Source organism: Hippocampus comes, unplaced genomic scaffold (genome assembly GCF_001891065.2).
Source record: "Hippocampus comes isolate QL1 unplaced genomic scaffold, H_comes_QL1_v1.1 scaffold36, whole genome shotgun sequence".
Lineage (NCBI taxonomy): Eukaryota > Metazoa > Chordata > Actinopteri > Syngnathiformes > Syngnathidae > Hippocampus > Hippocampus comes.
The window spans coordinates 4,528,553-4,541,091 of NW_017805695.1; the positions used below are offsets into that span (position 1 = coordinate 4,528,553).

At 39.7% G+C, this 12,539-nt stretch overlaps 1 protein-coding gene across 6 annotated transcripts in view; it reads right to left on the minus strand.

The window, feature by feature from the left end:
* cpeb3 (cytoplasmic polyadenylation element binding protein 3) overlaps positions 1–12,539 on the minus strand; it is a 35,086-nt gene that overhangs the window by 18,896 nt on the left and 3,651 nt on the right. For 2 of the 6 annotated variants that reach the window (XM_019881937.1, XM_019881936.1), the window contains exon 3: positions 5,500–5,584. The exons of 2 other annotated variants lie outside the window; for them this stretch is intronic. In XM_019881937.1, the coding sequence (XP_019737496.1) occupies positions 5,500–5,584 (85 nt within the window). Of the gene's footprint in view, positions 1–5,430; positions 5,585–12,539 lie in introns of all 6 variants that reach the window. 2 more of the 6 variants (XM_019881935.1, XM_019881934.1) reach the window with 1 other exon arrangement.

Genomic DNA, 12,539 nt, shown 5'->3' on the forward strand with positions numbered 1-12,539 from the left:
CATATACAGTATATATATTTCACATACATATACAGATATATATACCTGTATATACACACATATACAGTGTGTGTATATATATATATATACTCTGTGTGTGTGTGTGTGTGTGTGTATATATATATATACTCTGTGTGTGTGTGTGTGTGTGTGTATATATATATATACTCTGTGTGTGTGTGTGTGTGTGTGTATATATATATATACTCTGTGTGTGTGTGTGTGTGTGTGTATATATATATATACTCTGTGTGTGTGTGTGTGTGTGTGTATATATATATATACTCTGTGTGTGTGTGTGTGTGTGTGTATATATATATATACTCTGTGTGTGTGTGTGTGTGTGTGTATATATATATATACTCTGTGTGTGTGTGTGTGTGTGTGTATATATATATATATATATATACACACACACATACACACACACACACGCACACACATCAAGTAAAAACTACCTTAACCACACAAAATATTGTTTCCTCAAGGCTGAACCACATTTAGAGTCACAACCGAGCAGAAGACTGTATAGCCACTAACATTTAAGTCAGAAGCCAGCTTTCAAAAGGTGGGCATTCCGTCACTGAATGCCCGTCAAACCATGACCGACGAATACCCGTTTTTCATTTCAAATGACAGGAAACTTGGAGAAAAAAAACAAACTCATGAACCACGCACCGATGGAATAGGGTTTTCGTCCGTCAGTCTAATCGTCACTAACTGCTTCCGTACCAACTGGCGGACTCCCGTTTCACTAACTGTTGACGGAAACACGTGTCTCACGTGTGTTTGTTCGCTGGGTGAGTATACACTTTGCTTTGAGCAGACGGCATTGATTACGGGCTCATCTCATTCCTCTGATTGCATGTTGCTCGGTCCTCACTCCTCGAGCCGCTGTTCACATACACTCTTTACATACTAGCCCCTCCCACCAGAAAGTCTATCAAGAACGTGTGTTACCGTCTGCATGTCAAAAGTAATACTATCACCACAAATGTCCAGATTTTTCTTTATGTTTCAAGTGAATTTAATTAAAGTCAAAAATCCACACTGTTACCCTTCAGAACTTTGCAGGTGCATTTGGCGCTCATATTCCCTTCAACTGATTGCCATGGTATCAGAAGTCTACAATGTTGGAGTAATATTTTCTGTGTATTTAGTTACATATAAACCTTTACGGTTTTCGTTTTCCGTTAAATCTAGGTGAAATCATTTATTTCAAGAACATTTTGTGAACAATTAATTCTGGTTTGGGTCACGTATGCTGGATGGCGCAAGAAAGGCAGACAGAGAGAGAGAGCTGGGGAAAAAGAAATGAGGCTTATATCATGTGATGGACTTTTATTTTTATTTTATTTTCAATTTACCTACTACTAGGATACACATTATATATTTTGTTTATCAGCTAATCAGGATGGCAGCTTAGTATTATGACTCAGGATTACTGACTTCACTTGGACTTGGACCTTTGTGACACAGACCTTTGTGACTTGAACTTCAAGGTGGATGTGACAACAGCTGTGTTTTCATGTCGAAAAACTCTTGCAGCATTCTACATTCAATGACAGTGGGATTGCAATTGCTTCTCTCTCACGGTGTTTCTAATCTGTGGTGCTCTCCCCGTGTAAATTTTTTGGTCTTTTATTTTCTCTTTTGTTTTTACAGGTATTCTGCTTTCCACGGGCATCCCCATGAGATGATGCTTAGACTCGCTGCACATAAAGCATTGAAGCCAGACTCGACTGAACTGGACAAAATACAATACAGTAGATGATTCACACCAGCACACCAGGCTTATTGACCCTTGCACGCTTAACCAATTTGCTGCAATGGAAAATCTGCAACCCCTGGTGTTCTTTTCTGGAAACAAGAAGCACCAGAAACAAATCGACCTTTTCTGTACATAGAAAAAGTCTTCAATTATTTAGTTTGACGCAGGAAAAACAGGAGCAAATGTGGTTATATTTTGATCAGTATAGTAAGAGCCTGGCTATGACAATAACACGATGCATATCATGGAAAAACGCAGCTGCATTGCTCCCCTAAGATGTATGGTGATGAGTAGGACCAGTGGAAGCAGTGGACCAATGGAATAGTGTGGAAAAAAGGAAAACAACACCAAGGGAGAAGCACCTGACATCGCTGGAAAGACTGAGAGTTACTTTCCGCATTAGTCAGCACGACCTAGTTCCTCCCATGCACACTTGGACCAACAACTCAGGATTTGAACGTCAACATGGTGAAAATTCATGTAGCTACACAACGGAGAAGAGAATGTTTGTTTCCATGGAAAACAAAACTATAATTAACCATAAGGGTCAAAAGTAAGAAAAGTAAAAGTCGGGGGTGTCTTTCATAGCTCTTTTTAGTTGGGGGAGCTCGAGAATCCAGTTGAGCCTGCTGCACAGTTTTTCATTGAATGTGAAGCTTTCAATCTAATCTGGACAAACTGTTTATTCACGATCAAAACAAGCCAAGTAAACATGTTTTGTGCCCTGGGTGGGATTAGCCTAGTCATGATTGCCCCAGCCGTGAATTTTCCATCAACTCAACACAATCACACTGACGGCAGGATTTATTGGACATTAGTTGCAATGTAACCTTTAACACAGCCAAACCCATCATCTTATCTGTATGTCGTCATTAAATTTTGATTAAAGTACAGGGCCACGTGATCATCTCAGTGTAATGTGCTGAAAGGTTATGAGGTCAAGTCCAGCATGTCAGGCAAGCAAGCTAATATTGACCTTTCACCTCAACTTCATTTAGCATGACCCCTCTCCAAACGAGAGCGGACGGAGTTCCTGTCGACTTAGTTTCCCCATGCGTTGAAAATTTTGGATTTGGATGACTTTATGTACAGAGTGACCACATGGCAATGTTAATCTGACACACTCCACTCACACTTGACCCAAATGGAGCAACGAGGCGTAAGAGTGGTGCAACATTTGTAAACATGCTTCTGGTGGCTACGACTCATTCAACATGTGTAGTGCCTGCAAGGCTTGTTTTGCTCCCGATAAAGACCTCATGTTAACTCCTATCTACAGACCAATGCTTTTGTCAACAATGTAGAAAGTCAAACAGCAGCAATATTTGTTCGCTCTCTACGTCTGGTGGCTTGTACTTGCTAGCAGCGTCCTTTCTATAACATGAACAAAGACTGGAATCAATACTTTACAGGTAAAGCCCCCAAAATAGCTTACTACAAAATCACTGAGGAGTTTGGCTTCTCCAGCGCAACCTTAATCAGTTGGATTAAAGTCCACAACAATAATCAATTCATGTCAGGTTTTTTTTTTTTTTGCCTGGTAGAGAAGACCAATGCCAGCATTACAAGTGGCAAATTTTCAACTTGGCAGGAGAATTAGATTATCTTCTGAACAATTTAGGAGAATGATTTTTTTTTTAAAAATGTAATCGCTCCACATATTTAAAAAACATCATTACAATCAACACACACTGAAGGAGTTCTGTGTTGAGTTCATAAACTTCTATGTAAGCACTGTGTACTCTCACACCTACAGTAACAATATGCAAATGGTAACTAATGCATCGCAAAGATCATGTGAGTTATGCTAGTTGAGCGAGCGTGAGTGTGAGTGCATGTGTTTCTATATCAAAATTCCAAAGCAGCTAAATTGTGAGCGAGAGCACTAACACTTTAAAATGAATGTCTAACTTGTTTAGGTCCAAGTCGGACAAAATATGAGAAACTGATTGATGCAGTGCATTTCTACACTACTGCCAAATGTTTGTTGTTGTGACTGTTGGCCTGTCCCGTCAGGGTCGCCACAGTGAATCATTCACGTTAATTGTGTGGCAGTTTTTATGCCGCATGCCCTTCTTACCAAGCACAACCATAATAATAAATGTTACAAAATTAATACCTGGAAGTGTCTATTTAAACTGAGCTCTTGACCCTTCAAGGGATTTTCAACGATTACGTGTCACACATCAACTTCGACAAACAAGCGCTCATTGCAGAGGGGGAAGAGAACCACTTTAAAAAGGAAAAAAGAGCAGCGGGGGAAAAGCATCATCTCACAGTCCATAAAAGACACATTTTGCTTAAGCCCGTCTCTCACTCATTGGCGATGGTTTGCAAATGTGTGTGCACGTAGAATTTTTTTTTTTTCTTTTGGTCAGGGTTCGTTCAATGTCGCAAAGATTTTTGCCAGACATTCCAAAACAGATTTAATGGTCTCAAACTATTTTTCTTGTTGCCATCAACATTTGAACATGTTGAAAATTGACAAGAAAAACTCTTGAGGCCATTAAAATTGTTTGCAAATGTCTTTTGCATCCGTTTGACACATTGGATGAACACCGACGACAAAAGAAACATTCGCTACATGCGCACACACTTGCAAAACTTTGCAGCTCAGTAAAATACTGCCTGTCAAGTTTGCAAGTGTGTGAGCACGTGGCAAGTGCTGTTTTTTTTGGGTGGGGGGGGGTGTTCGTTAGGGTTTGTTCAAGGTTGCAAACGGTCGCAAAAGACACATTTTTAATGATCTCAAACTGTTTTTCTTGTCGCAAAGAAATGTGGAATATTTTCCAAATTTGGTGGTGAGAAGAAAAACCTTTTGCAACCATTAAAACTGTTTGGGAATGCCAGGCAAACGTCTTTACATTTGTTTGCAACGTTGAAAGAACCTTGACAAAAAAAAACCCTCACAAAAAAAAAAAAAAACATATTTGCAAACCTTGACTGCTCAGTGACATACGGGCTTTGTTTGAAGCAAGTGTTGCTCTTCCCAAACAAACAAACTCAACCAATCTCAATGAAAATGCAGTGTCTATGATGGGATGGATTTGGGTAGGACCCATTGAGTTGGGAATGCCAACTCAATGGTTAATTTGTTCTCGGGGTGGAGTTGGTAGATTATATGCAAAAAGTCTGATTTCAAGGCAGTAATAACAGGAGGTGAGGCAAACTCGCTGCATTTTCTCACTCAACTGGTTGACCAATTGGCTCAGGTGAGTGATTCTGACCTTGTGAGACTTGTGTGGTGCTATTATACTTTGTACATGATAGACTGTTACCTCATTTAGTACCAGCCAATTCTGGATCAAGTCTGAAAAGACGTTTAAAAACGTCTCTGGGAGTGAATGAGTTACTGATTGCTTCATTTCTACATTCAACATTTAACCCCTACGGACAAAGATGACTCTCTAAACTACCATCTCACATTAGTGAATGCCAATATTTTGCTGCTATTGTGAGATGTACAAGCACAAGAGAGTTTTTGATTCCATGGCAGGACGAATACATTAGAGCGCTGCACAAATAGAGTGGAGCTGTTCTGTGGTTGACGAGGAAGCTTGCAGCAGCCATAGAACCACAACGGTAAACATGCAACGAGACAAAACAAAATCCACGACCCATACATACAGTGTAAGCACGGATGTATGAATATTCCTAACCTGCAAAATGATTCCTCCACAAAATATCAGCGATAGTCATTGGTGGCCCATCAGCAGGGTGAGCTTTACCTTTGTCATGGTCAGTCCTTATCATATCCATTAAGGAATTCTCCAAAGAGTGCAAGCTAAATGCGTCAAAGGGCCGATTCCGGTCCTACAACATAAAGTAAAACAAAAAAAGAGAGAGAAAGAGAGAGACAGAACAAGGATCACGACCTCTGGTGGCACATTGCAAAATACAAAATGAACACAGGACAGATCAAAGTACCAGAAATAAAATACATTATTTTTTTTACATCCAGACCACAATCACCCATTATCAACAAAACACAGTAGTTGGTAAGTGAATGGATTTTATTGTCTTGAAGTCGACACTGCAGTCCGAAATATGGGTACAGTGTCCTGCAATTGGAGTAATAATTGGGCTACAAGATAGATGGTAGCACCTATTTCATGGCTAAAAGTCCCAAATTGTGAGAGTCAATTGGCAAAACGCTTTTTCGACAACTGCCAAATTATCTTACCATCAAATTTTAGTTGAAGGCTGTGGGGCATAGAAAAGCTCAGGAACCTCTTACACTACTCCATACATGTTCTTTCATAAATAATCCGACCTCGCCTCTTGCTCAAAGTCAGCTGAGCGGGCTCTAGCACAGCCTCGACCCTGACATAGAAAGCGGATGGATGGGCGTATCATTCGTAAGTGTACGTGTCATTTTGATCTCATCAAAGAGGCAGACTTTTCAATATTGAACATGGCTACTAAAGTGCGGGTTGTTGATGAACCAGAACTTTCCATCTTTTGTTAAAATGGCAAAAAGTGGTCCGAGAGGAGTGGTTGGACGTGACTCTTGGCCATGCTTTGAAAGGAGGGCAATTAAAGCTGCAACCATGAAACCAAGCCGACTCTTAAGTGGTTCTATGTAACAGAGAAGGCTCTGAAGCTGCCATCAGTGAAAAGTTGGCCTCGTTATCATCGGTCACACAGAGGGCCACCTTCTTGTCTTTACTTATGACAGATGACTAATCATGAGGTCCATATTTTTGTCCATGTGATGTAAAAGACATTTACGGATCAGGTCTCTGATCTTGTGTGGCAAATCCACCACTCCCCCTTGGAAACCAAAACAAGAATCAATATTATGTTGAATGGGTCAAGGTCAACTCAAGCACTCACAGCTGATCAATCGGCTACTGTCTGTGAATGAATGCATTCAAGTGACATGTGTGCCAAAGGTGAGGCCTGAGAGCGTCTCGATCCAGGCTTGGCAGCCAAACCCAAGCGGTATTGTTTGCTCACCACCACTATTGTTACATTTTAGGCTGTGCATTCAAAAGCGTTATTCACCCGCACTCTGGACCCGACAGCACCGCACAGATAAAAATCTGCCCACTTGGTACAAACGCTAAATACTTTAAAACGCTGAGCTTTTGGTTTCCTTGCTCTCCCCTCCTCAGTGATCAGCGTGGATGCACACAGCGCGGGGGGGTCATGAAGCTCAATCTGGTCCAGTCACCTAAACATTAAATATTCTCCCACGCAGATTTGACATTTAATGTAATATCAGGACCCGAGACGTCAAAATGAAGGGTTAGTCGGTCCTCCCTCAATAACTAGATACACCATGCACGCGGGAGATAATACAATTTTGTTTGATCTATAATTTAGCATAATTAAACTATAACTCCAACGGAGAGCTCAGAAAGGAGACTCAAACAAAGGTTAAACAGGTTGCAAAAATGTTTTCAATTAAAATCATGGTGCTTGTTCGACAAAATATTGTGAGCAGCATTACTTTCTGCAATCATTCGTGTGCACTCTAACAATAACGAGTGAGCAAATGACAATGAATGTCACTTACAGTTAAGCCATACTTACAAATATGAAAGCAACCAAAAACAACAAGCCTTAGTAACAGCCGCAGAAGGGGTAAAATCAGGTAAATGGCAGTGAATGTAAAAACTTCAAATTAAGTTTTTCTGAAACGTCATAGATACAAATTACAATGCATAGTGAAATACGTATTGCATGAGCTTTTATAGATCCAACTTAAAAAAAACAAACAATGACAATATCTCAAAAAGCCGATGTGCTAGAAAAAAGTAGTGATATATTTGAATCAGTGTCAAAAGGGGACACATAATGCCGTCTGATTAAACATTAACATCTGATTCAAATTTGCTGTTGACCAATTTTATTTGCAAACTTGACAGTGAATGTTGTCCTCTTTACAGAATTCATGCTCTTTTTTTTTTTGTTTGAGAACTAATGACTGCGTTGACAGAAGAAATATAGCAGCTTCTGCATAACATGTCATATATTATTCATTTGGTTGGCAACGTGTTGCATGTTTACGATAGTGGCGTCCGTCACCATGCTTGGGCATCCTAATTATACGATGATGAATACCAAGGTTGAACTGGAGCTACTCTACAGGACCAACATAATGCAAAATAGGAACCTGGAAAACAAGTTACGCTATGTTTACTTGCTGGTGTAAAATTTCCTTGGTTACACGCTCAAATTCACGAAAGCTCCTTCTGGTTTGCATGACCAGCAGACAACATTTGACTCCTTGTTTGATGCTGAGATGAGATTTGAAGGGATAACAACTGCCATGTATTCGTAACAGGGTATCTCCAGAGATGCTCATGTGACTTAAGCCTCACACTGATATGCTAAGAAGAATTCCATACATTCCCCATCTTAAAAGCGGCAGTCAACAGCCGCCTAGTACACAACCAAGCACAAGGGATGTAAGGCTCCACCTGTGGCATTGGAAAAACACTCACAGCCTGATTTACAAAAGGTTTGCATGTGCAAAAATAGGCACAAACTGTATTGCTAATGCAAATGAATGTGGAAGCTGATCTACTAACCGGGGGCTAAGAGGATTGTGTCTGCCAAAAGGGCATAATTACCGGACAAGTTACTTTTGTATGTTCTATGAGGACCAGAGGCAAACAAAATAATTTAGCACATGCAATTTTGATTTATAAAACCTGAGATGAATTATGCTAACTGATTTTGTGTTTTTAAAAACCATGTCTAAAAAACAGGCGCAAACCAGTATGCACAGCAGCACCTGCATAGCGATGGCAAAATGAGAAATGACGGGGAGAACCTTTCAGCGACTGTGAACATTTTTGATCCCTAATAAACAAAAATATCATGTGTTGCAGCCGGCAAAGATGGAAAACAGGCGGTGGCCCTTGAGGACCGAGTTTGGACCCCTCAGATCTAAGGGATGATTTGGAGCCAGTCACAAAAAGGAGTAATAGCTTATCACCAATGAAAAAACTTTTCTCAAGTCTACATTTCCTTGCATCAGTTGAAACAATTCTGCCAAGAAGAATGGGACAAAATTCCTCCAGAGCGATGTGAACGACTCCACACCAATTATTGCAAATGTCTGATTTGACTCATGGCTGCACAACCTGTTATTAGGTTCAGGGGGGCATTACCTTTTCACCGAGTCAGAAAGGTTTGGATTTTTTAATTTTGTGCCCTAAAAAAAGTATTATGATTTGAAAACTGCATATTGTATTTCCGTGGGTTGCCCCCTAAGGTGATATTAAAATTGGTTTGATGATTTGAAACCTTTGCGTGTGATAAAAAAAAAACAAAACAAAACAAAAAAAACATGCAAGTTAAATCATTTGATTTAGCTTGTTTTTAAATCAAAATATGTTGATGTGAAACTGCTATGTTGGGGGGAAAAAAACAACAACGCTGGGGACCGCTGGTGTAGTGCCTTTTCAAATTTAAAATGTGCTAATCCTTTTTCACGGTCCTCAATGACAATCACAAGTTTGAGGAAAACTCCCTGTTCTATGATTTGCCAGACAGGCAACCGCACTTTTTTAGTCTGACTGCATTCATTCACAACTCAAACGCAGTGTTTGGGTCACCAGCGTGGATGGCAAAATCAGCATAAAGGAAAAGCACACAAGTCCAAGTGCACAAAAAGGCGCAGTCTGGAAAATATGGCCCTTCGTGAGATCTTCAGAACCTCAAAAAAAAGCACACCTGTCATGTCAGGAGCACTCCATGTGACATTGTGCGATAGTTGTGGCCCCGTCTGCTGCTTGGCTCAGCAATTTCCCTGACTTTCACTTCAGTAAACAGACCATTTGACATGTGGCACCCTGACCTTGCATTGTCGTGATAACTCCTCTCCAATCATGGCTGTAATTGTTAAGCAGTAAAGTGTGAGCTGTGGCTGAGGTGACATCAGTGAGGCACCCAAAGGCCGTCAAGGTAAAATACTCAATCTAAAAGTTATTGTTGGTGGGCGAACTCATTGACTGATTGCAAACTCATGCTGATAATGAGGTCTAATAACAATTTGCAAGCTGTAAAATAGTTTGACCCACATACCCTTATCCTGGTGTTGTTTTTACACCCAAATGTAATGTACTCATTTACTAATTTACTTATCACAGACTCAACCGCAAAGCCACGTGTTTCCAGGGTGGGTAGGAAAAACTGAAATGCTAAAGTATTGACGCTTGATCAATCCAACGCTCCATTTTCGAGACCGCTTGTCGTCATTAGGGTGGCAGTTGAGCTGAAGCCTATCCCAGCTGACATTGAGCGAGAGGACTGGTCGGCAGCCAATTGCACAGAAATGTACGCAATTAAACCATATTTTAATATTGGATGGGATTTTAGCAAATAAACAGTTGACTGTGAAAGTTGCTTCATGGTTGCTTAAAAGACTTTCTAACTCCTTATAGTATCCTGTATCTTTGCTTTTGTCACATTACATCATGTATCCCCCTGCACTTTGAAGGGACATACAGTAACTTTGTATAATTCTGACAAATAAATGCATATTAACAAATATATGAAATTGCAAACAAATGGCATCTAGCCAGTATATGTCAGCATCACTTGTAGCTGATTGTGACATGTTTTGTACCGAGGAAGACGTTTTTGAGAAAACACAACAACGTTGAATGGCAAATATGGCGGATATCTGTCATTAATCTGTTATTGAAAATATGTACAACAGTTTTATTAGACGATTTCCTCACAGGGAGTGAATTCTTGATCCTGCACGACCAGTTGGGAGTTGTGCTTCATTTGCCCACAATATGTAATCATTACCACACAGGTTTGGCTTCTGCTTTAATCCTTTCAACTCCATGTTTTATCTTGTGAAGTTCCAAGTCAGCTTTAGATTTAAGGAAAGAGTAGTTGGCTTCTCGTGGCGATTTACTTTGCAGTCAGCATAAACAAACTGAGGGGAGAAAAAGACTGGCCATTTGTGAAAAGCAAGTCAGCAGTGGCAACAGTCATGTAGTCGATTTGCACTTGGATATGCCTCGCAGAGAAATGTGGCCCCTGAAACAGTCTTGAGGCTGTTCATACAAGCCAACATAGATGAAGCTTGTTAAAATTGTCTACATCTTACACTGATCTATACATGTATGAACAGGTTGTCAAATAAGGTAAATTCCTCTTGAATATCACAGTATGGAGTTCGCAGACATTTTTTTTGGTCATTGGTACAGAAAGGACTCCCCATTGCCTCTCGCTCTTTTTATTTCACACCTACTGTTAGGGGCAAACAATTGCTTTCAACGGTTGGAAACATACGTTAAGTGCTGAAGAAGAAAGCTCACTCATTAACTGGGATGAAAATGATTTTTGAAAAACAACATAACATCTGGATTTGCAATGCGCACTTTCTTATGGTGTGCGATAAACCCTGCCCTTACCTCACTGTAAGCCAATGAAATGCTTTACCAGCCGAGAACATGGGAAGTTGAATGTCAACAAAGTTTTAATTAGAAACCTAAAATGAGGTGGGATCAAGACAGATTCCTGAATATCTTACAAGATTAGAGATACATTGATATTCAAAATGAAGTTTGTTGCTTCCTTGCTTTCTTGCCATCATTCAGTGAAATTTCTTCATTGTCTGACTCTAGCTGGCAGAACATTGTGAATGTTGTGAATGATTGCAGCTAGTTATTTTAGCTTACTCATTCTAGAGACACGACATATTGTTGAATGCACTGTGTCATTTGAACACTCCAGAATAAACTCAAAGAGGGGTTACGTTGAACCGTTGAACCATTGATGCTATTAGAATAAGAAGTCATAGTAGTAGTTATGGCTGCACAATGTATTGAAAAAATATTGTCATCGCAATGACGACATATGCAAGATGTGTATCGCAGAGGCGTCCGATTAATTCAGATGGAACTGTATGCTTTTATCTGACCTTGCAGACTCAGATGCAACCTTAAATGCACATCGCCATCCAATTGGAGAACGGTATGTCGGGCCAAGACTAACACTAAATAACCTACTGAGATATGATTAGACAATGATGAGCCTGCTTATTTTTCCTCAATAAAAAAAGTATTTCTTTCATTACATAATGAAGATATTATTTCTTTTGGTAGATGTTAAGTATCGCAAAAATATTGACACCACAATATTCAACAGCCAGATCGCATATCTCATGTTTTTCCAAGATCGTTCAGCCCTACTGCAAATAACAAGCTGTGAATATGAACTATTCAAATAGCTCCATGTATTTGATTTTGAATACCGTACATATAAATATTGAATTAATAAATTACATCCGAGACTAAATAACCCATTAGATTTATATACCACTTTATATATGCAATTAATGTAATCCTGTATAAATGACAACAGTAAACTGTGCTGCTGTACTTTAGCCTTTCTAATACAGTAGAGCACGGGTGTCAAACTCATTTTAGTCGAGGGCCAATTTGGCGTTACGTCTTCCCTCGGGGGCCATTATGACAGCGAAACCACAAAATTATCACTTGTACAAAACAAATTAATGGATTACTAGTTTTGAGATCAGTCAAGTCAATTATAATAGTTTGTTCAATTATTGTTCAAGTGAGTGTAAACAGGGTAACACAATTATTGCAAAATCTCAATGTTATTTATTACATGACAATTTGACATTACGGTACAGATTTTAGCAAGTTGACACATGATTTGCTTTCGCGGGCCACATAAAATGACTTGGTGGGCCGGATTTGGCCCCCGGGCCTTGAGTTTGACACCAGTGCAGTCGAGTATGAATTACACACACACACATATATATATATAT